The 26,543-nt window shown below is 34.6% G+C and overlaps 1 protein-coding gene across 3 annotated transcripts in view; it reads left to right on the top strand.

Annotated features, from left to right (window-relative positions):
• Window positions 1-26,543, top strand: part of GALNT13 (polypeptide N-acetylgalactosaminyltransferase 13) — a 465,368-nt gene that overhangs the window by 300,285 nt on the left and 138,540 nt on the right. For all 3 annotated transcript variants that reach the window (XM_046657834.1, XM_046657833.1, XM_046657835.1), the window contains one exon: window positions 21,875-22,055. In XM_046657834.1, the coding sequence (XP_046513790.1) occupies window positions 21,875-22,055 (181 nt within the window). The remainder of the gene's footprint in view (window positions 1-21,874; window positions 22,056-26,543) is intronic.

Consider the following 26,543-nt stretch of genomic DNA (forward strand, 5'->3'; position numbering starts at 1 on the left):
CTCAAGTTTGAGGGAAAAACCTCAGAATGATTAGAGGTCTCATAGCCTAGTGCTCACTAAGGACCAACAAGTGCCAGTACTCACCAGCCAACTGGTTCATGGGGTGTGGGATAAGGTCAATATTGGGAAACTACATAATACCCTTCTAAACAGCCCATTAGTTGAAGAAAAACTTAAAAATGAAAATAATATTTTTAACTAAATGAAAATGAAAACAGCATATAAAAGTTTGTGGTGCCACTAAAGCAATACTTATGGGGAGTTTATAACACTAAACATCTGCATTAGAAAAAAGAAAATAAGAAAGACCTAAAATCAATGACTTTAGCTTCCACCTTCAAAAACTAGAAAAAAGGAGGAGAGTAAACCCAAAATATGTAAGAGAAAGGAAATAATAAAGATCAAAGCATAAACTATGAAATATAAAACAAGAAAATTTTAGATAAAGAAATGAAACCAAAAGCTGTTTCTTTGAGAAGATTAATAAAATTGATAAATTTCTAGCCAAATTTAACAAAAAAAATAGAGAGAAGACACAAATTACCAATAGTGGGAATAAGAAAGTTGACATTATTGTGGATTCTATAGATTTTTAAAGGATTATAAAGTAATATTATTAACAGCATTATGCCAATAAACTTTGATAAAACTTTCTTAAAAAACACAAACTATCAAAGCTTACAAGAAGAAACAGATCACTCAAATAGCCCTATATCTAGTAAAGAAATCAAATTTTTAGTTTAAAAAATACTTTTCACAGACTAAATTCCATTGGCAAGTGACTTCATTGGTGGATTCTGCCAAACATTTTGGATAGAAATAAGAACAGTTCTGTATAAATTTCCAGAAAATTGAAGAGGAAATTTCTCTCATCGCATTCTATGAGGTTGGTACTACTCAAATAGCAAATATTGACAGGGATGTTATAAAAATAGAAAGCTACAAACCAATATCCCTCATGATGAACCTATATAGATGTAAAAATTCTAAATAAAACTTAGGCAAATCAGTCTCCTCAATGTGTAGAATGAATATACATCATGACTAAGTGAGGTTCATCCCAGGAATGCAAGGCTGGTTTAACATTCAGAAATTGATCAATGTAATTCACCATATTAACAAACCAAAAAATGAAAAATCAAATGATCATCTGAATAGATGCAAGAAAAGTATTTGACTAAATCCAAATTCTACTCCTGACCAAAAAATGAAAAGAAAGGAAAAGCCCAGAGCAATCATTACAGCAGGGGACTTCCTCAACCTAATAGAGCACTTGTATGAAAAAGCCTGTATCGTATTTAACATTAAAAGACTGAATGCTTTCCCCCTAATATCTGGAAAAGATAAAGATGTCAACTCTTACTGCTCCTGCTTAACATGATGGTGGAAGGTTTTAGGCAGTGCAGTAAGGTAAAAACAATAAACAAAATCCATCCATGATGGAAATGAGAAAGTAAGACTTTTATTCCAGATGATATGATTGTCTAGAAAATTCAACAGAATCTATAAAAAAAAGCTACTGAGACAAACTAGTGATCTCCTCAAGTTTTCAGGATATGAGAATACTATACAAAAAATCAATTGTATTTTTTACTTACTAACAGCAAACAATGAAAAATTGAAATAAAAAGGCATTTAACATAGAATCAAAAATAGTGATAAATCTGACAAAATGTATACGAAGACCTTTTCTCCGAAAACTGCAATATATTGCTGAGGGAAAACTAAAAAAGCCCTAAATGGAGAGATGTACATGTTTATGATTTGGAAGACTCGGCATGATATGGTTAAGATGTCAGTTCTCTCCATATCAGTATAGATTCAATACAATACTAATCAAAACCCCAGTGGGCCTTTTTTTGTAGAAATTGACAAGCTGATTCTAAAATCCATCTGGCAATGCAAAACACATAGAATACACAAAAGTCTGATTAAAAAAGTTAAAGAATTAACAGGATATGATTTCAAAATATAAAGATGTAATCATCAAGACTGTGTAGTATTGGCATAAAGAGAGACAATAGACAAAGTTGGAAATACACCCACACGTATACGGACAACTGATTTTAAAGAAATATTCAAAGGCTATTCAGTGGAGAAAGGATAATACTTTCAGTAAATAGTGCTGGAACAACTGGATATCCATGCAGACAGAAATGTCTTAAATCCATACCTCATGCTATATAAAAAGTTAATTCAACGTGTAAAACCTAAGCTTATAAAATTCTAAAAAAAAACATAGGCAAAAATCTCTTGTGACCTTTGATTAGGCAACCCATAAAAGTACAAATCAATAAATTGGATTTCATCAAGATGAAAAACTTTTGCTCTTCAAAGCCGCTGTTAAGAAATTGAAAAGACAAGTTACTGACAGGAAGAATCTGTTAGCAAATAATACATCAGAAAACGGACTTGTATCCAGAAATAAAACCCAGAAAACACAGACTCTCAGAACTTGGTAATAAGAAAACAATCAGCTCCATAAAAAAAATAGCTCAAAGATTTGAATAGACATTTCACTAAGGAAGGCATACAGATGGCAAATAAGCACAAGAGAAAATCCTTAGCATTGTCATTAAAGAAATGAAATTAAAACCATAATGAGATAACACTACACATCTATTAGAATGACTAAAGTTAAAAAGGCCCATGTTGGTGAGTATGTAGAAAATCTGCGCATAAAATGGAAATAGGAATGTAAAATGGTACAATAACTCTGGAAAACAGTTTTACTATTTCTTAAACAACTCATAGGTATTTACCTAAGGGAAAGGAAAGCATATGTCCATACAAAGAGATGTGCGCTAATGTTCATAGCAGCTGTATTTGCAATAGCCAAAAGCCAGAAACAATGCACACAACCATCAAAAGGTGTATGGATACGCTATGGTTTGTCCATACATGAAATACTACTCAGAAAAATGAACAAACTATTGACACACCCAACAACATTGTGAATCTGAAATAATCACACTGAATGAAACAAGTCAGACAAAAAGATTACATACAGTATGAATCCATTTATAAAATTATAGCAAATGCAAACTAATCTATAAGTGACAGAAAGCAAATAAGTTGTCTAGGGATACAGGGGATTGGGGTGGAAAAAGAGAGTTGGAGGACGGGATTACCAAGGGTCATATGAAAACTTTTTGAGATAATGGATATATTCATTATCTTGATTATGGTGATGGTCTCACAGGTTTCACATATGCCAAAACTCATCAAATGGTACACTATAAATGTAAGCAGTTCAATGTATGTTAATTATACTTCAGTAAAGCTGTTAAAATATCAAAAGTCACAAACACACCTGCAGGCATCTTGCAAGGAGAGACAAATGAAGGAAAATGTAATTGATGGTATCTAGTCAACTGTTCACCTCTGTACCTTAGGCCAGATTTTCAATACATTTTAACGCAGTTACTTTTAAATACCCCTGTTGATCTGAGTCTAAAAATCTACCTCTCAGGACAACTGTGTGGATTAAATGAGATAATACTTATTGAAGTTTCTTAGAAACTGTACCATACTATGGAAATATTAATTTTATTTGTATCATTACTCTTAAAAAACAAACTGTTTTGTCAATAACCAATACTTTAATTAAAAGGATGAAATTTACGTTAAATGTTCCAATTTTCTTTTCTTTCCTAATCACAATGAAAATAGCAATGTATTTATCTGAAGAACATAACCAAGTGAAATGTCTTATGATGCGAAATCCATTTATTTCCAAATTGTGCAAGGAATGAAGTGGAAAAGAAATTAGCTGACATCATAAATAATGGAAAAATGAAAGGCAAGGGTTTTCATTGAACAGAATAGTATGGTAAATGAGGCGAAGAAGTTTGTAGACTTTTGGAGACTTGGAGTATCCAGGTTTTTGAAAGTATTAAAAGAAAATAAAGAATTTTCTAGAAATGTTCACACACAAATTTTGACAAGAGAAAATGTTAGTTACAGTAATGTTTTTGGACAGACAGAAATCAACTTAGGCAAAAATCTAGTTGAATTATTTCTGTTAAGCCCTTTGCCTTTTTTTAAACTTAGGCAAATCGGAGCATAGTAGATTGTCTGTCAGTGTATAAAACTTGACTGTTTTTGTTTTATTTGGCTGGTCATGGAAACCAGACTATAATAGAAATATGTCCCATAAGTGAACTTAATCTAATGAAGTTCGTGTGTTATCCACAATTTTGGTGGAGATGGTTTTGTGGAACACTTTTCTTTAAATATGATAAAACACTTTTTTAATGTTAATAAAGAGATTTCTTAGCCTTTTTTCCCAGCTTTATTGAGGTATAATTGACAAATAAAAATTGTATATATTGGACATTTGCAACAAGATGATTTGATATAAATATACATTGTGAAAAGATTACCGCTATCAAGCTAATTAACACATTCATCACTTCATATAGTCACCTTGTGTGTGTGTGTGTGTGTGTGTGTGTGTGTGTGTGTGTGTGTGGTGATAACACTTAACATCTACTCTCAGCAAGTTTCAAGTATATAATACTTTCTAACTATAATCACATACTATACACATCTCAGAATTTATTCATCTTATAAGTGAAGGTTTGTACACTTCATTAGCCTCTTTTTTAAAAAAAGCTAAGAGGTCATAAACTGAGATCGTGTTCATGTATAGGCTCCGTAGAGAATGTAAGCCAATATTAATGATTCAGTCCAGCAAACTTCTCTCTGGTTACTTATTTGGTGCAAGGTGAACGTTAAACACTGAGAATAGCTGGAATTTTTAGCTTCTGTGCTTACAATAAGATTTTCTGGCATCTGGGCTACTACTCGGCCTTAAATTATTGTTTAAACATATCTCTTTATTCAAAGAAGGGCTTGTTTAATTGAAATCACAGAATAAAATGTCTCCAGGTAGGAGGTAACCGAGACATTGCTTCTAAAGACTGCGTCCTATCTACTATATGTATGTTTAAAGCATTAGGTGAGTAGGAACCATATAGTGATATTTAATTAAGATATCTGTAGAGGACTCTATTTTCCAAAATTAATGTGTTAAAATTTTATTTTAAATGTTGACTGCAATAAATACCTAATTTCTTGTGTTCCCTTAGAAAAACAAATGAACAACTGGTAAATTAGACATTAACCAAACTTTAGGAGAATGTTAGCAAATGATAGCAGAACTTGTTTTGCTTTTAAAATTATAATAGCCTAAGGTTTGGTAATTTTGATAATTATCCCTCTTCATTAAAACTTTCTGGTTCAGAAAACCAGAAAATGAGAATACCTTTCTATTGGATAGTCATCAATGTGATGCTTCTTCACCGTGGAAACATACTACATGCAGACGTACTTATGGGTTTAGAAATATGAGCCATTATAGGAGACGTAGGTACGCTAGAACTCGGATTACTCTCTGATTCTTTCCTACCTTCACTTACTGATCTATTAAAATGAATATTTTTTTGAAAAATAATTTTTTGGGTTGTCAGTACCACTCACAGTTCTGTGCCTTCTGAACTAATAACGTTCACTGCTTCTTTTTCATGACCTCATAAAGTCTTATCATATGAGTGTTTCTCAGGAGAATGTAAATATATACCATATTTATTAGTCTGCGAATGTACTCATGTAGTATCTAACCTATTCTGTCTCCTCTCTGCTTATTTTATCCATTTATCTATCTGTCTATCTAAATTTATGCGTATGTGAGTCTATGTGAGTGTGAATAATTAAATATTCATGAAGACCCAGAATGTCTCTAGTAGCAGTTGTTGTAAAGAATATAATGTGACAATAAATATATGGATTTTAAAAGTTTACAGCAAATATGGCCTCTATTGCAAATGAGTGCTGAAGGGTACTCACCAGACATTCTAAAGGAATGAGACTCAGGTTATTAAGAGAATTAAGAAATTATGGAACCCTGAAAGATGGGTAGGAATCAAATGCATGAAAAAGAGGAAGAAATGGAATGAAAATGATATAAAAATACTATGTGTAAAATATACGCTTTCATTTCCATTAATATATAAAGCAGAGATGAATGATATTTTTACAGGATTTATTCAGAAATACACACTGGAAATAAATTTTACTGGGTGATGACTCTCAGTTTTTGTTCCATCTTCTTGGATTAAACTACTGAATGGAAGTAAAGGTACATGAAAGAGACTCTATTGATTATGAACTATAATAAAAACATGTTTGACAATGCTGTTTTTTAAACAAATACAGGCTTGTTTCAAACATCCTAAGCAGAATTTCCCTGTATATAGCAATAAACCAGGTACACTTGACTTTTCAGTGAGTTTCAGTACATTAAGAGACCAACCATCTTTCTTACAGAAAAATATCTGAAATATCACCTATGGGAAACACTGTCCAATTCTGTCACTGTTTTCTGATCCTTCTCTGTTAATGCACAGATACCTCATATGCATCCATGTTAACTATAAAAATATTTATGATCCTTCCGATCCTAAATATAAAGGACTTCAATTTAACTGTCTGAATTTATGGCAATAAAGAGAGCTCTATGAAGAATGTTAATGTGTTCAGAATTATTGCACAGAGAAGTTTGACACCTTCTGTCATGGCCAAATTTTACTAAAGCCTCCCATTAAGTGTACTTAATCATACAAAATGGCGCTGAGAATTAGGGCAATTATCCTGCTGATTTACATTTGAAGTGCGCCTAAAATATCCTGATAATGAAATGTTTAACTTTCTTTTTATATCTAAATATGTGCTGCTGTGAATTGACTTTGAACTATTTATTTTATAAATTAAGATTCCATTTTTTCTTTGGAAAGGGAAAGAGAAAGTTAAAGTAAATAACTTCCAAAAATATTTCCAATTTTGAAATTTTAAGCATCATTAATATATATATTGGATGTGAGATAAGCCTACCATTAAATTCAATAACGTTTGCAAATAAATTTAGTTCAGAGAATTTACAAATTAATCAAAAAATATTTCCTAGTAGTTGGGCATACAGAGGTGTAGAAGATGGACGCAGTCCCTGGTCTCATGGAGCTTCTGCTAGACGGAGATGATAGACAATAAGAGAGTGACCGGAAAAATAGTCTGTTAATTTCAGATAAAGATAAGTGCTTTGAAGAAAATCAAATGAGAGCTGGAGCACTGCATATGCTCAGAGTGGTCAGGGAAGACCTCTTAGAAAGCATTTTAACTGAGACCAGATGGATGGTAAGAAGCCGCCTGTGCAAGGATTTGCATGGGGGAACATTCAAGATAGATCATAACGCAAGATAGAGTAAATGCAAAAGGCCCTAGGCAGCTATGAAATGATGGCTGAATTCTCTCATTCCAAGTTCATAGGATCACATATATCCTAAACTTTTGGAGAGGGAAAGCTTTCTTACTCAAAGGTTAAGAAATAATTTATTCTCTCAGAACAATGGTTGATCGATTTATTCAGCAAATAGTTAATATGTGCCTACTATGTACCACAAGCTCTGTACTAGGTACTAGAGATGTAGAAATGAACAAAACAGACCAGGCTATGCTCTCTAGGAGTTTATTATTTGATGAGGCTTTACAGTTGAATAGCACTTCATAGAACTCTTTTACATGTATTATCATCATGGAGAAGCTTTTTCCCCCATAAATTTTGTTTTTCTCTTTAATGCATTTTGTAGTATTTGCATTATACTTCCGATTACCACTGTGTATCAGCCAGATATCAATCTGCCCTCATTTTACCCATCAATCAATATAAATATTTATATAGCTAGACTTGCACTAGACACTATGGATGGTATATATACAAGATGAGGCTCTTGATCACAGTCAGTCTGGAGAGTACAATATGATCCAGGTATCATTTGAAGGTGCAGATAGATAGTACATTAAGTTCAAAGGAGGAAGAGATTTACGTGGTCTGGGGTAGTCAGGGAAGAATTTAGAAATTAAAAATTCAAGGATCTTGTAGAAGGCAGCAGAGGAGCAGGGGCTGGATACTGGCTCTAAATTTACAATCTGTCCTCTCGTGGTCCTCCTTTGTGTTTTGAGCCATACCCAAGTTTAGGCTGGAATATCTGATCCTCCCACCTTTTATTTTCCTCTTGAAAGTTACATGAATGAGGTATCACTAAACCATCAAATGTATATTTTGCAGAAGTAGGATTCAAGTGACAGAGTTGATGAAGTATCCATTAAAAACTCAAGAAATTGAACCTATTATTTTTGTACACCTATATTTGATCCCTTAAAAATTTCTAGGACAAAATTCCAAAACTGTTATTTCTATATATGTGCCTTCAGTCAAAATTAATGCATTCAAAATCAAATGCATGTACTCTTTATTAAAGAGCCAAATTTAAATCTCTATGGTAACTACTGCAATAAATGTGCAACAACTTAAGCTATGATTATACTGTCACAGTTAGTGAGGTCTATCTTAAGTACATGACTACCAATCATTTCACTGTTTTTCTAGTCAACCAGAAATGTAGTTTAAAAAGGAAGCCAATTATGAGATTTATTTAAATAAGGCTGAATGATTTCAGCAATAATGGATTCTGGATACAAGGAATGATTCTTTTGAGGATGTGAGACAATGTTGAGGGAAGAGTTTGATCCAACTGATCAGAAGTTGAGTATTAAGTACCAATAAAACTGAATTTTAAGTACCATTGAAAAGGTAGTTGTAGATTTTTAAGATTACCCTTAAAAAATAAATCGAACTTAACAGTTTTTACTACATCTGCAAAAATTCAAATTTAATGAAGTAAAAATTCTTAAAATATTTTATTCAAACTAGCCACTAGTTTAGACTGCAAATATTCTAAAATTGAAATCAAAATATTGGTGCAGAATTATTAGCACTTCTTTATTGGCACCACAATGTGACTGAATACTAAAATATGTTTCTGCATTCGCTACTACACTGTCAAAGATTTGACTACATTTTTCTACTCATTTCATTAGTTCATAGTCCAGCAACATGCAGTCCCAATCTTGTGTTTTTTCTCTATTTTGATTGGTCAACCAGATTCTTTATTTATATTTTTAAATTCTGTATTTTACTTGGTCAACGAACTTTATATTTTTAACTGGTCAAACAAAGCCATTGGGTTTAAGCAATCACAACTTCTGGAATTCCTGAATTAAGATAAGAATCTATACATAAACTGTTTAAAAGCAAAGTGTGCCACACTAATCCTGTCATGATGTATTTGTATAGTAATTCGACCTGATAAAAGACGAGTGCTTCTTGCTCATTTCTCTAGCCCTGCAAGAGAAGGCCCCAGGAACTACAAGCTTTCTTTTCTTATTTGAGGAACAAAATGGAAACTCTTGAATCTTTAAGGTCATGGAAGTTAAAGGTGTACCTGAGGAAGTTGGAAATGTGTTGCAGAGTTGAGGCAAAGTATAAGGAAGTTGACAGATTTGAGAGTTAGCGTTACAGAATTTATAATTAAATGAGCATGTGAGAATGGATGAGTTTGCCAAGAAAGAAAATAGAGAGAGCAGAATAGCAAGGTATGTCCTTAGGTAGCACCTACCTTTAGGAGTGGGAGAAAAAAGAGAAAGTGATGCTAAGTCAAAGCTGTCAGAGAAGAACAAATATATGTAACAAAATCTTTGAAAGTTATGGTGATTGTCGACAGTGTCAAATGCCACAGAGAACTAAGGAAATAAGAATAATGAAAGCTCACAAAAACCTCATGCACAGTTTCAGATGATGGAATCAAGATACTAGAACATAAGGTGCTAAGAAAATTGGACTGTGAAGATATGCAGAGAAAAGAAAAAAATTTTTAAGACGTTTCCGAGCAAATAGGAAAAAAATGCATAATAACTTAAAGAATAAATATGATCAAAGTAATTACTTTATGTTTGCTATTTTTTTATTTTATCATAGAGGTAAAATAAAATGTAAGCTGATAGAAAGGATTAAAAAACCTAGGTGATATTGAAAATGAAAGAAGGGGCAACTGATGAGATAAACACTTGCAGGTGCTAGAAGAATATTATAAAGATAATAATGTACATCTGTGCAACACTTTTTAGTGTAAAACAGTTTTAGACTTATTCCACTATGTCCTTACCAGAACACTGTGGATGAGTTGTTATTATTGTCTTATTCTATAACTAAAGATTTTGAGTCTTAAAAAAACTGTCATGTGGCTAGAAATTGGCAGGGATGAACACCAAACCCACATCCTCTGCTCCCAGTTGAGTACTCTTGTGTTCTGAGTTCAAGATCCCAAAGGTTTAACTCTGGAGGGGAGAGTTGACTCTCTTTCCTAAAATGGAAAGAAGAAACTAAGGCTACAGGAGATGTTTAAAGATGGAAATGAATAGAAAGTCAGGTCACCTGTTCTTGAGCTCAAGACAAGTGGAAAGCAAAGGATTATCTACGGAGAAGATAAGATTGATATTGAGGCTTGATAAGAGGAGAAAGTTTTGGATTAAACACAGCTTCTTCAGCAAGCATTTGAAGGAGCATTGATGTTCTTTATGAAACAAGCTTTAAATGTCACAAGAATGACATCTTGCAATTCTAATGCAACAGAGATGAGGAAATTATCTTCACTGTGCTTTAAGCATCGTATCTGGAGAAATACATTTTATACTGCATTCTCCTTGTTTGTGACTGATAAGTCAGCCAAGTAACATGCTAAAGGTTGCTCTTTTGTGGTTATTTCTTTACTCTTCTTCTAAAGTGTAATGTAACCTACACTGACTACTACCAACTTATTTTTAAAAAAATCAAAAACTGTCAGAATATTACTTTCCTTCACAGTGGGTTTTGTGGCTATTTGTGGTGAGCACTGGGGGTGATATCAATATGGATATTTTTATATGTTTCACATTTATCTCACTAAACATTTTACAGCAAAAAAAGATGCCTATGAGATGATTTGGAGAAGGGAATCATAGTTTTCCATTGATGACATTAGAGTTTTATAGGTGCTTCCTAAGGAAAGTATTTATCTGAAGTAAAACTTAGAACTTCCTATAAAAATGTCTCAGGTCATTGACAAGAAACAAAATTACTCTAGCTGATTAACAACCAGGAAATGAAAAATCTGTCCATGAAGGGGTTACATTTTGGGTGAGTACCTCTTAAAAGCAATCCTTTCCTTGTAGGCATGAGAGACTACTCTTCAACTGTCAAATGCAAACCAATGCCTGGACTTTAATATGCCCAGTTCTAACTCTCACAACTAGACTGGCCTGTGACTACTTGAAGACAGAGAACCATGTTTTATTATTTTTTCTCTATGCTCCAGAGCCCAGCATGGTGCTTGACACAAAGTCAATGGTTAGTATATATTTGCTGAACAGATGCCAGCCAAGTCCTGGGGGAAAATTCTTGAGAGGAGAGAGGTCATTTGCTCTCCTCAAATTTATTACAGGGACTTACATTTGAAAAACACTTGACCACTCTACAAGTTATATAGGAAATTTCATTTAAACTAAAATGCTGTAGCTGCAATGCGATGAGGTGGACAGTTTACAGATAGAGAAATTGACTAACTGAAGGATAACTCTTTCTGAGGTACCAGATTTTCATCCCCTACCCCATCCAAGTTCTTTTTAAGTATCTCTGGCAGCCGTAAAAAAGCAGGAGATGTTGTCACACACTGCAGCTGGGTACCCAGGTGGTCTGCTGATATTCAAAGGGGACTGTTCTGGCATGAATTCTAGGGCAGCATCACGCAGCTGTCATGAGCTGCTTTGTGGCTAGAAGCAGCAGATGTTACTGATATCTGACAGGCCGTCAGATCATCAGACATGGGAAGACATCAATGTAAAATGCAAAATATTTGACCCAAATATCATTTAATAAATCACGGACCCTTTCCATGCAGTTCTCGAAAATTTCATCTACATACAATTTTTGTGCAGTTGAGATTTATTCATAGGACTAATTGTATAATAATGAAAGCACAAATTCCGGTAATTCTACTTTGGTCTTAGCTAATATTCCTCTCAATGCACTGAAAAGACTTTTAAAACCTCTAGCATTTATCACACTTCAAGATTATTGATTGATTACTGAAAGATGAAAAAGTGTGATTCTATCACATTATTTCTTGTGTTCTTTTTTTTTCATGAATTGTCTGCTTGTGACAATGTATGCTAATAAAAAAAACTAATACTGTTTTTGTAAACATGAAAAGCTAGGCACTGACTTTCTTAAGCAGAATCACCTTATATTATGTAGAATTTTCAATACCTGGTTGGCTGCTTTATGTTCTTCATTTCTTGCTTGCTCTACTCATATATGTCATTTAAGCAGAAAATGGAAGACTTCCCATAACACAATCAGGACTATGTGTTGCTCTGTTGATCTAAAGGAGAATTGGGAATTTCCACAATATCAGCAGTCCTAAGAAGATGTGGAATAATGACAAGTAACAATTCTCCTGATGCCGGGAAATACAGTGGCCATAATGTGTAGGAGTTCTGAAGATCAGAAAGCTCCAAGGCAAAGAAAGTTGTTGAGAGGCAAAAAGTGATAGTAGAATGTACATTACAAAATGTTGGCATGTGTATATTGGAGATATCTCCACTATTCATTTTAACTTCTGGGGATGAGTGTTCGTCTTGGAAAGAAGTGGGAGATGAGGTTAAAAATAATCCATCTGTGACTACAACCACCTCACCATACCTCCGATACCCACTGGTTCCTACACATACTGTCTCAGTTCCATTTCAGAACTGTTCCTCCACTTCACAAATCACAAGTGTAAGCACACCTTTCTGTGTTTCTGCTCTACTTTTTTTCCTCTCTCCCTTTCTACTACCCGTCTCACCCCTCAACCCCCAAGAGTCACTTGCTAACTTTTTGGCAAAGGAGAAAGATAAACAGGGTTGGGAGAATTCCCTTAAAGAAACTTATTTCAGGATTAGCATGACAAGTCCTTCAGTAAATGAGTAGGTATAAAAGGCTCCATTTTGAATTTGGGGCTTTCAAGAGGTTCATTTCTAAGTTAAGATGGAAAGTACTTTGTAAGGGAAACTGCTTGATAACGGATATTTTAGAAGCAAATTTATGGCATATATGAAATGATATAGAGTCAACTTAGAATTCTCTATATTTAATGCCAATGTGAAAATAAAATCTTCAGAGTACTCTAATGTATAGCTATATCTTGAAAAATTCTCTTGGAAAACAAAAGTACTTTTGTGGCTTCCTTATTTTTATACCATTTGAAGCTTTTCTAAAATACGGGAACTCCCAAATCTGAGGGAAGAAACACATCGATTGCCTCATAATAAGCTTTAGAGTGTCATCTCATACTTTCTCTTGTTCAGAGAATGGTATTTGTACCGTGTACTTCTAATACAACTAAAGTAAAGTAAGCTTGCCTAAGGAAGAAAATGTTAATTAAAATTTTGGAGATTTTTATCATTTCTATCTAAAAATCTGATCTCTAAAAGTGATCATTTACTCTATACAAAGAGATTAATCTGAATCCTGGAAATCTGGAAGGAGAAAATTTAGCCATTATCAACCTCACTTTCTCTTCTTTTACCTATGAACTTTCTGAAGTCTCTTAAGATTAAGTGACTTTCCAAATTCTACAGTTTGTGTTTAAGTCAAGAATTCAGCTTTCCTATTTCAAATCTAATGCTTTCTTCTCTTTTCATACAAATAAGAATTCTGTCTTAAAAAAACATTAAATTATCAAGGAATGAATAGATTCCTCAGGCATGTTGAATCTGTGATCTCTGGCAAGCCAGATGAGCACTTAAAGCCCTCAGCAGTTTGGTGCACAAGAGTCCTCATCTTGAGATGTTATGACGTATCAGGATATGACTCCAGCTCTAGAGACCTCTTCTAGATCACATAAATCTCACCATTATACTGTGAAGTGAAAACGAGGCCAAGAATCAAACCAACCAATTAACGAAGACGTTCCCCCAATCAAAATAACCATGAGGAATAACTAGCAAGTTTCATGTCCAGAATGAATAGAAAATGTCTAATGAACCCCTGATAATTACCCCTTTTGAATACTGACATCCATGACTCTTCTGTTTGTGCCAACTTATCGAGGATCATAGTGCCTCCAGGAACTCAAGGAAGGCTCTTTTAGACTTTATTTCAATTGCAAGAATCAAAAGATTTGTCATAAGTCTACTTGAGCATGTATAAACAAAGTGGAGAGTTGAAGTGCAGACAGGGATTATTTGAAACAAACGATAAATATAGAATGAAATATTTTGAAACCTGAGTCATCAGTACCTTGTTTCAGTTTTCCCTTTGCCAGAACTAAGAAAATAATAGCTTTTGTTCCTACTTCCATTTAACGATAGATACATTTTGTGTACACTGTGTAATTTTCCGGATTTTCTTGTATCAATATTAATAGATCAATCAGTCAATCACTGTGTGTTGAACACCAATATGAGCTAAACATTTTTTTAAACTTTGCAAACACTGATTTAATGGCATTGTAAAATTCTGATTTTTTTTCCCACTATATGTGAATTTTACCAATTTCATGAAGTGAAACATGGATGCTTCTTCTCAAAGCGATAATAATGTGGGTGGAGAGATAAGACTAATATGTATATTTATATACATACACATAAATATACATACACACACCAACATTTAACAAGATCACAAACTATATAGAATTGAGAACTAAATGGGGTGGGTTAGAAGAGAGGTAAGTAGTAAATGTTATGAGTCATTGAAAACTGAGATCAGTGAAAGCTAGTATGGTTAAGGACTGTTTACCAGAAGAAAATGTAAGTTGGACCTAGTGGGGAGACATTATGGATAAGGGAGCGTATATACATTAATTCTTAATTTTAATTCCCCAAATTATGTCAAGTTATTACATGTCTCTTCATTTCAGTTGCCATCACTCCAGTCAAAGTCATTATCATATCTTTCCTAGATTATTGCAAGAACCCCTTAATAAATGTCTCCTATTTGCTCCATTCCAATCCATTTTTCACATAAAGGCCAAGTATCTTTATGCTCACTGGTTTGCCTTAATCCTCACAACAAGCCTCCGAGGTAGATTCTTCTAGTCTCATGTTATTACCTGAAACCTGAAGCAAAGAAAGATGAAGTAACTGAGTTCACCCTGCTACCCTGCTAGTACATGGAAGAGCTAGGATATGCTCTCAGGAACCAGAGCCTACACACTCACGACCCTTGCACTGTGTGGCCTCCATGCTGTACTATTGTTTTTCTTGTTACTACGACCATATCAAACAATGACTTTGTGCCAGAGATAGTATATGTGTGGGATGGGGATGAGGGGATAAAGATTAGTACAAAAACAAGCAGCTGCACAAATCTGGCACAACAGCTGTAAAATTAGAAACAATAGTAGCACCAGAACTGAGATTGCAAGTTGGAGCTTATGAAGTTTATGAACCTTAATTAAAATGCCACTGATGTAGGTGCCAAAAAACATGAAAAGAATAATGTATGTTAGTTAATTGTCTTCTAGCTGGGGGAAGAAAATCAAGTAGCTAATCAAATAAGCAATGGGCATTTTACATTTTGATTAATAACCTTCTCTACCATCAAAAGACTCATAAAAATGTCTGAGAACGAAGACAGGTAACTAGCTAGCTTCAGTCCTCTGTGGGTAAAAGGACAGTCTATATCTTATAAATGGTCAAATTTACCATTTGAGACATAGAAAGAGACATAGTAAACAAATATTAATCTGTTAGAAGTCTAGAAAATAACAATCAGCTATGCTCAATGATACAAAGTACTTCGGACATCAGGTGTTTGTGTGGATGATACATCATGTTTTCTTCACTTTATACTTTTTGTTCAGACAGTGTAAAGTAATTTCAGAGAACAGAATGTAATATTCTAACTTGAAACTAATTGGCCATTCTTGTAAATTCCTCACTGTACCCTTAGACATTGATATTGCAATGCCGGAAAAAGGCACAATTCACAAAGAATTAAATAAAATATTTTTTAAGAAGCAAGAATAAGCTGATAATGTACAGATGTTGATTTCCCTGAACAACAACAACAATAAAAGTAATATACAGATAACATTTCACTTCTTTGCATATTGTCCAGCAAGGTGCTTGATGCACACAGTCTCATTAGGGTCTTAGGAGGTAGTTATTATTATCCCTGTTTTCCAGTGGGGAGGTTAAGGCCTTGAAGACTTAAATAATTTTCACAAGTTTAACTAGATAGTAAGTGATGGAGCCACTAGGAAAATTCCATTTGCTTATTTCGAAACCTAAGTTCTTAAGGACTATGTCATACTCTTCTTTCTTCTTTATTTTCATTTTTCCTTTCTTTTTTCCATCTTTCCAAAATATTTATTGGAAGTACACTAAGGGAAGTTATCATGGTAGTCATTGAGGACTCGAGTTAATTTATGTTCTTTCCACTTTAACTGTATAGTTTTCTGGAAACAGTTTATTTTTTAATTCTTTCACTGTACCCAAGTGTCTACTAAGTACACAGTAACTATGATTAATTAAATGTTTTGCTTTTATATTAACTATTATCATGTCCAGAAATTAGCCTAATTAATACATAATGTTATGCATTCCTACCTTGATCTTTTCATTTTCATGCAAATTTGGGGGAGAGGCTTTACCTAGGAAATGCAATATGAATGTTTATCCACACAATCTAGGAGCACAGATGGCAATGGGAGAAGCAGTCACTTTATCCCAGGAATCAGTAGACTGTAGCTTACAAGCAAAACACAGACCAATATGAGTTATGGAACAGTTACCTCTAGTTCTATTATCTCTCCTAAATATACTTGAGAACTGCCTAGATCTGTGAGAATCAAAATCAGGGACAGGTTTTCCTTCTGTCTTGTAAATCAACAACTGTTATTGTGTTATGCCTGTACATGTACACACAAAATCTCACCGCAAGTTGGGAGGACAACCAAAAATCAGCACTTTCATATATCCATTTTCATATGTTCTCACCTTTGCCTATTAGCAGGGAAAGGAGTGAAATAAAAGACCATTGCAACCCTACTTTTAAATGATTTCACAGTAGATATTGTTCTCTTTTCTGTGTCCATGTTCAGAGCATAGAACCCATAAGCTTACAAACCAGGGTATGGCCAAGAAGCGGCAGAGGAGAAGTAAAGTGCCCTCACTTACACAACCACAGTGCTAATCCACATTTTCAAGGAGGCAAATTTGGGAACCCTGAGGACAACTGTCAATTACTGGTTTATATGCAATAGGGTTTATCATATAGTGAATTTAGTGGGGTACAAACTTAAAATGGTTTGATTTTTTTTCTCCAATCATTGCTTCATGTTCTGAAGAATATTCCTTTCCAGTTCTGATGTGATTTAGGATAGATTCTATAACTTTCTGGTCACTTTCAGTTGTTAAAAATGCTAGAAATGTTCAGTTTAAAGCTTTGATTTCATAAGCAATACATAGCTCACATTCGGTTCTCTCTTTAGGCCCATGCTGATAGAAGCTCTCAGAATGGGAAAGGGCAGGGTTTTCTGGGCTGCTACTCCCCCAGTGTATAGAGTCAAATAGGAGGGCTAAAGAAATGGCAGGTCTTATCTGATATCACGTTTTATGATGGCTACCTGTTGTTGGCTCAATGTGGTTCCACATGCTACTAGTGGCCTCCATCCATATGATGGTCTTCTATACACAGTTTCATTGTTTTCTTAAAAGTGTTCTCAGCTCCACCTCCTATCCCCGCTGTCACCCGAGGGCCTTTTGTAGGCAGAAATCTTAGTTTCTCTCTCTTACCCTGTAAGGTCTCCAACTGTCTTTCTTAATGGTATATCTCATTGCTGAGCTGCCATATTGCTAGTGCCACAGCTCATTTTTTCTCCTCTCTATTCCATGCTTTATAGAGTTTGGAAGACCACTGAAGTCTTGTTCAGTTGTCCCCAAAGACCACTTCCTCCCAGGGTCACTGCATCACTAGACCTGTAAATTCTGCTGGAACAAGCTATTCAATAAACCTTAACCCACCTTCAAGATTTTTTAGCCCAGAAGTGGTCCCCATTTTACTAGGGTCATGTTCTTCCCCACACGTGAAGCTTTCCTCAAACTCACTCACCACATTCTGTTATGTTCTGATGGCAGCACCACGACACTCTGCTGATTTTACTGCTCAGCAAGTATTTATCAGAGAATGAAATGCTAGTCTCTCCTTCATTTATTAGTTCCCCTCTATGGCTTGGATGAGGGAAGAAAGAAGCTCTTCATTCATGCCTCATCCATAGAAGAGGAGGGAAAGCTCTACCACTAACACTCATTCTGTATAATAAAGAGAAGATCTTCAATTCCCTCTCAAGTATAACATGTCAAATGATATTTCTTCTGAATTTTGGGTACCCTGCCAATGGCCTGGTCACAGTACAAATACCTGAATACTTTACTGAATCATGTTTGTAAGAGAGATAGTGTGAGTTTGGCTAAATGGTTACTTTGAGAACACGTTAAAAATTAAGATCGTATCATTTAGCAACCTTGTTTGTCATAAACCATCGAGCATTCCTAATGTTTATTTGTTGTGTTGTGACCTTCAAAGAACTTCCTCAATTCCCAAGGCGTGTGGAACAGCAGTCGCATATCATTTTACTAGACTACTCTGCCTAGGTTAATACTAAAAATATTTTCTTATAAAATGCAATTTAAAATCCCCCCAAATATGTCCAATTTAAATCTCATCATTCTGCTAAGGATGCCTTGTTTTATGATAATCTTGGTAGTTGCTTTTGAGTTGTCCATTCTCCCATTCAACCAACATACAGTGACACTATGTCACAAGCACTGGGCTTGGCTCTTGGAGTTTAGCAATGACTAGACACCTCCCATGCCCTTTTAGAATCTACATTCTAGTTGAGGAAAAAAGTGCATAGCTAAACAAATAAGTAAATTGCAAATTGTGATAAGCAAGGAAGTAAATAAACAGGGTGCTATTAAAGAAAATAACTAGGATGGGGCACTTTAAATATGGCATTTGGAAAGCTCTCTCTCATGGGTGATGTTTTAGCTGAGATGAGAAGTATGGGAAAGAGGCAGTCAGGTGAAGGGCAAGCAGAATTGTATTCCAGGTATAGGGAAAGCATGTGTTGAGACTTTGGTGTGTGAAAGAGAGTATGTGAACTGTTATTTTAGGAAATGGCAGAGGGCCAATATCACCAGTGTTTATTGACAAAGAGAATCATGTAGGGTCTTAGAGGCCCTGCTGAAGGATTTTGTTTATATTCACAGTGCGATGGGAAACCACTGAAGGATTTAAGCAGTGAAGTAAAATGAAATGATTAATTTTTAAAAAGACCACTCAGATTTCTCAGTACAAAACAAATTATAGGAGTGCAACAGTGAAAGCAGCAAGACAATTAAGAGTATTGCAATTGACAGACAAGAGATATCAGTGATTAGGACAAGGATGGTAGCAGTGGAGACGGAGAGAGATGGATATACTGAGAATTATATTATAGATAAGACCACCAGGATTTGTACTGGAGTGAACATAAGTGATGAAAGAAGAGGGGAAATCATTGATGACTTCTAGGGTTTTGGGGGGGATTTTTGTTTTTGCTTTTGTTTTTTAGGATTGACCAGCTGGGTGAATGGTGGCACCATTTATTGTTAATTTTTAAAAAAGACTGAAATAAAAGAAAATAAGACCTGGCTGACAAGATTGGAATGAATCAACAAGTCTACTTCAGACATGTTTATTTGGATGTCTCTGAGATGTGCAAGAGGTGGTATCAAGTAGATGTTTGGATACACAAGTCTGGATCCCAGAGGAGAAGCCTGGGCTGAGACATCACCGTTGAGGCTGTGAGATTCAGACCGTATGTAAAGTAATAAGAACAAATAAGATCACCTAGAGAATGAAGAAAGAAAGATGAAGGCCAACATTTATACAGAAATTTAGGATGAAAATGTATAAACAGTAAAGTAGTAGGAAGGAAAGCAAGAGAATCCAAGAAAGGAGTCTACTAGATATTCATCAACAGAAAAATTTGTGATTTTCACCATGGCAATTTGGGGGGAGTTGCAGAAATAAACAGCATTTCATAATGAGTAGATGTATGAAAATTGAGGAAGGGAAACAACATATATCAATAAAAATTTTATGTTAGTTTACAGTAAAGGGAAACAGAAAAATGAGATGTGTTGGATGGGAATATGGACTAACGGATGGTCCAAAGGGACCAAGTTTTTGTTGTGTTTTGTAACTTTTTTTGTTTATCTGATTTTTTAATTGATTTGAAATATAGGAGATATTATGTGAGGATAGACATAATCTAGTAATGAGGGAAATGATTGATGGTTCAGGAGAAAAGAGGAGGACCAAACCAGTGAAGTCCTTAAGACGGACTTAAGGGGTATGACCTAGCCTGGCATACAAGTATTGATCCGTCTTTGATAGGGGAAGGATCAGCTTCCTGCACTTTAACAGGAAGGAAGAATGTAAAGATGTGTGTAATTACAAGAAGGTTTATAGATTTCAAGCTAGAAAGATAAGAAAGTTACCAATCAATTAAATACTTTGATTATTAAAGAATGAATTATCCTATCTTTTGGGGGAATGGTGATTTCCATTCTTTTTTATTGCTCCATCATTTCAGTGTTGGATTTGAACCCCTTTTCTGTTAGCATTGCACTGTTGAAACAATTAGAAAATGAGAAAGAATAGATGGCACATGTAATACACAAACCATTGTTGATGAATGTAACTTGCTATTTAGCATCTTCCATCTTCTGGTTACAATGAACGTCTCTTACTGCTACTGAAGCCCAGTAGCAGCCCTCTTCTAAGATGGATGTTACTTGAGGGATCAATTGGAGAAAACTTTATCTTTCAAAATAAGCAACTCTCCTTAAAATAAGAACAATGTTAGTTGTAGTATAAAACCAAGCCCTTCTAATTACATGTAGTGATAACTATGACTTTTATTTATTGGGATAAAAAACCTGCAGCACATATGTAGTATATTACATGTATGTAATAAATATATATATGAGTGTGTACAGTACATGTGTATATAGTACCTGTGTATAACATATATATGACATGTTATATATATGTAACATATATAACACACATGCTATTAGTATAACCTATTGCTATACAATATAATTGTATAGAAATAAATGTTTTATGAATACTTAATACCTAGCCTCAGCTGCAGAGTGAATCTGGGACACCAAGAAATATATGGTATATGTTTTCCAAGAGTTCATAGTTTTAATGGAGAGAGAGTGAAGTAAACAATGGCTTGTAAAACAGTGTAGTTTGTTCTTTATGAAAGCATGTTTAAAGTACAAAACTCACACGACGCTAAGTCACCCTACAGAGCTCCCTAGAAGAAATGATCTTGGAGACGGACTTTGGAGGATGTGTACATGTTGACCAGATGTAAAGGAGTTCCGGCACATTTTAATATGAATGATAACATATCCCAAGGCATAAGATACAGGGGATATTGGACAACTGAGAATTAATGGTCATTTAAAATTTCAGATGGATGGAGTATAGTAGGTTGATTTTTCTCCAAATCAAATTTAGTTATTGACCATGGCATTTAACAGGTACAACTTCCTTCATTCATAGCAGATTTTGGTACCAAACCTCCATTAAATAACAGTTAGATTAACTAGAAACTGAAAATTAGGTAGTCTAATAAGAGCATATGAAAATAATTACATCTTACTTGCATAATTCCAATGCTACAATATTTGAATATATCAAGCTGTTCCAAATTAGAATCCTTTGCCAAACCTAGAGTATGCTAGTTCTAAATTTTGCATCCATTTGATGTTTTCTTGAACCATGTAAGATCTGAAGATTTGGCCTTCGTTAACCTCAGTTGCTTCTCGGGCAATATGACTGCATTATCTACAAGGATTGCTATACAACAGTTGCTCTTTTTCCCAGATTTGGCAGTGTGGAGGCTCACTGGAGATTGTGACTTGCTCCCATGTTGGTCATGTTTTTCGGAAGGCGACTCCATACACGTTCCCTGGTGGCACTGGCCATGTCATCAACAAGAACAACAGGAGACTGGCAGAAGTCTGGATGGATGAATTTAAAGATTTCTTCTATATCATATCCCCAGGTAAAGAATTCTGACATTTTCCTTCCTAGGCAGGGAAAAATAAAATTTTAAACATGCTGAATATGTGTTTTGTTATGGCTCTTATTCGACTGCTTAAAATAAAATGTTGTTTATCACCATAATATTGCAGAAAATTGTGTTTGAGAAAGTTATACTAAGAAGTCAATTTTCATCTAAAATGAAAAAGACTATACTTACCTCAAATCCCTAAATATTCTTTTTTATTTGCTTATTTTTCGGCACAAGCATGGTTCTAGAAAAACAGAGCAAGCAATACACAGAGAGATCCAAATTTAATTAACATGTATGAGCCCAATTCAAGAAAAAAAAATTTTTTGAGAGCAATAAGCCTTTATTTCCTTGTTTCACAAATAAAGCTGGCTAAGTTGGTAAGAAATTTTGTTAATATTTAAACAGAGATGTTTTCTACTGCCTTATTTTCTTAAATATCTGAGTAGGGAAAGATTAAATGATTTCCTACAGAAACAAGATGGAAAATTATGCAGATATTAAAACTTATATCTTTAAAGAGTTTAATGACTAGTAAATTAGTCATCAAAAGATATGTGAAAAAGCATAATACGGTACAATAAAATGTTATCCTACTTTAGTGACATCGAAGGATAGACATGGAAATAGAACTAAATGTGGGCTATCACTGGGTGGCGGGATTATGAGTAGTTTCTTTCTTTTCCTTATCCTGTTCTGTATTTTCTAAATTTTCTTGATAAAACATTTATTTTTAAAAATTTATAAGGAATTTAAAAAACAGATAAATTTTAATAAAAAATTTAAAAAATATTTTAAAAGTCAATAAAAAAGAAAAAAGTAAAGCATCGTGAGAAAAATCCTATTACTGGGTGTGTGATTATGAGAGATCTCATTCTTTAGAATTTTCTAGAATTTCTCCAACAATTATATTACTTATTTAAAAAAAGAGAACGTTTGATACATTATATTGTCTTTTAAGAAAGAAAAAGATGTTGTGAGAAGATATAAACAAGAGGAGGACACAGGGTTGCCTTCATGATCTCAAAGTCTAGACAAAGAGACCAAAACATAAATTAATAAAACAAGAATTCAACTGTAGGGCTGGCCCGATGGTGCAGCAGTTAATTTCGCATGTTCCACTTTGGTGGCCCAGGGTTCGCTGGTTTGGATACTGGGTGTGGACCTATGCCCTGCTTGTTAAGCCATGCTGTGGCAGGCGTCCCACATATAAAGTAGAGGAAGATGGGCACGGATGTTAGCTCAGGGCCAGTCCTTTTCAGCAAAAAGAGGAGGATTGCCAGCAGATGTTAGCTCAGGGCTAAACTTCCTCAAAATAAAATAAATAAATAAATAAGAATTTAACTGTATTGATAAAATAACTTTTAATGTTCTACTTTTGATAGTTTATGTGTAGGCCTTTTGGTCATCAATGTTATTATTATGTAACCCATAAGGACAACAACAAAAATCCATGCCCACATCCTCTTTTCTATGTTATAATCTATTACATGGCCTAGAAAAACGAGTTTGGGTTCTAATTGACATGCTTTGATGTCTGAAAGTACGTATAAGGCAATGAAAACTGTTCTTTTCATTGGGGAGTGAGCTGTATCAATTTTCTTGATCCAGCACTACTCTATAGAAAAGAAAAATTGAGAGCAATGCATGTGTAAATGTGTGATTAGGAGAAGGACTTTTCCACATGTTTTCAAGCCTCTTCTATGTCAAGAAGCTTTTGTCAGGAAAACTGTTTCACGCATAGACCTATTTCTCTTTACAGTAGAAAACCACTCCAGATGTTCACAGAGTTCAGTTCAGCAAGAGCATATAAAATTCGCAGTGAGGCAGTGACATTTATATAACCTTTTCATTTTCTTCTGATGATTCTTTCTGAATTCAAATCATTACCTGTAGAAATATATAAGCTCAAATATGAAGAAAAGAGTGATGGAAGAAAGAAATGTGTTATGTGTGATTATATGCAATGCACATTCAGGAATATAAGTAATTGAGAATAACTGTAACTATATGTATTATAGTCACTCTTGATGAATATTATTTGTAAAAAGTGATGTGTTAGTCTTTTGTATAACTTCCTATTGAGTGAAAGAGGCAGATAAATAGTAGAATCATTTCTCAAACTGTAATGAAATGACAAGCTTTCGAGTTTAAAGGATGGAAAGAATGCCTCCTATCTGCAACTAATGACTCTATGTTGCCCAAAGGGGACTGTCTGTGTAGTCTGGAAAGGGTAGTTTTACATCGCAATAAATATCGTTTGGAAGGTTATTGTTCTTACAAAATTGGTTCATTTAAATCCAGAAAGGTACTTTGTAAAGCAGAAAAAAGGGCATTTGGGGAATATGCTGAAAATATCTAGGAAGTTCCTAAGGGGCATTTTTGCTTCCATGTGTCTCAGGGACAGTCAGCATTGCTGAGTATGGAACCTGCCTGCTGTAGGGTGGGCAATAAGAGAAAAACAAAAACAATAAATTGCTTCTCAGTGGCACAGGAAGGAGGAAGTAATCGGAAACTAGAGTTGGATGCCTAAAAACAGTTCTAGCCCTGGGCAGGTTTCAGATCATCCAAAAACAGATAAAGTGGGTTGCATTGGGGAAGTCAGGAATCTGTCATTTGTGTGGTGTTGAGCCTTTTTTGAGTGAATAACTATTTTAATCATTACTGATAGTTTCTGATATTCTTAAAATCAAAATCATGGCTTTCTTTGCTATCATCTAAAATTGTTGGGTTTTTATTTTTCATTTCCTTGGGTAAAGGATAAGTTTATAAAGAGAGAAGTCAGTGTAGGGGGATAGATGCACAGTTACACTTAGAATTATATCCTTTACTATAATATACATAAACACACAAACATAATTGTGAAAAACTCTAAAAACTTTATATTGAGTTCTGTTTAATTCTCTAGAACCTCCTTAATAATCTGGCGAAGGAAATTGTTATGGTTCTTTCTAGAGGCACCTCTGTGTATCCATAATTTGTCCAAGACGTTGTGTGAGGTGACTCTCATTTTTTACACCAGGGCTTCTATTACTGAATCTTATTCTCTACTTATGCAGTTGTTCAAAATGCGATCTTTAAGTACTGAGACTGTGTGAGTTGAATTCCGACAGCTTTGCTTCCTCTCAACATGCTCTATCGCCTATTTACTTTATGGGTTGGTTTCAGGGGTGCTTCAGCTCTGTCTGTCTTGAACTAACTGGGTATTCTTTCTATCTGGGAAGTGTATTCCCTGTAGTTTTGGTACCATGGCCAATCCATTATTACTGTGTACCATATTGTTTTATTTTTGTTACTTGCCTCTGTATCCTAAGTAGTTCAGAGACTTGTAATTACAGTGCTTGGCAACTTTCCTGTCACTTTGCAGTCCTTGAAAAAGAATTGTGGTGAATAATTATTATTATTTTTTAATTTTTATTTTTTTCGGATGTACATCATATTTTGAATTCTGTATACATTACATCATGTTCACCACCCGAACACTAATTATAGTCCATCCCCTCACATGTAACCCTAATCACCCCTTTTGCTCTCCCCCCTCCCCCCTTCCCCAATGGTAACCACCAGTCCAATCTCCAATGCTATGTGTTTTTTTTTTTTTTTTGTCGTTTTTATCTTCTACTTATGAGTGAGATCATATGGTATTTGACTTTCTCCCTCTGACTTATTTCACTCAGCATAATACCCTCAAGGTCCATCCACATTGTCACAAATGGCCGGATTTCGTCATTTCTTATGGCTGAGTAGTAGTCCATCGTGCATAGATACCACATCTTCTTTATCCATTCGTCCCTTGATGGGCACCTAGGTTGCTTCCATGTCTTGGCTATTGTTTATAATGCCACAATGAACATAGGGGTGCAAGTATCTTTATGCCTTCGTGTTTTCAAGTTCTTTGGATAAATACCCAGCAGTGGAATACCTGGATCATATGGTAGATCTATTCTTAATTTTCTGAGGATACTCCAAACTGCTTTCCATAGTGGCTGCACCAGTTTGCACTGCCACCAGCAGTGAACAAGGGTTCCCTTCTCTCCACACCCTCTCCAACATTTGTTGTTTCCTGTCTTGTTAATTATGGCCATTCTGACCAGAGTGAGGTGATACCTCATTGTAGTTTTGATTTGCATTTCCCTGATAGCTAATGATGTTGAGCATCTTTTCATATGCCTGTTGGCCATCTGTATATCTTCTTTGGAGAAATCTCTGTTCAGATCTTTTGCCCATTTTCTAATTGGATTGTTGTTTTTTTTTCTGTTGAGCTGTGTGAGTTTTTTGTATATTTTGGATATTAACCCCTTATCTGATATATGGTTTGCAAATATCTTCTCCCAATTGTTAAGTTGTCTTTTCGTTTTGTTGATGGTTTCCTTTGCTGTGCAGAAACTTTTTAGTTTGATGTAGTCACATTTGTTCATTTTGTCTTTTGTTTCCCTTGCCCGGTCAGACATGGAATTTGAAAATATGCTGCTCAAACCA

This window comes from Equus quagga, chromosome 4, assembly GCF_021613505.1.
Source record: "Equus quagga isolate Etosha38 chromosome 4, UCLA_HA_Equagga_1.0, whole genome shotgun sequence".
Taxonomy (NCBI): domain Eukaryota; kingdom Metazoa; phylum Chordata; class Mammalia; order Perissodactyla; family Equidae; genus Equus; species Equus quagga.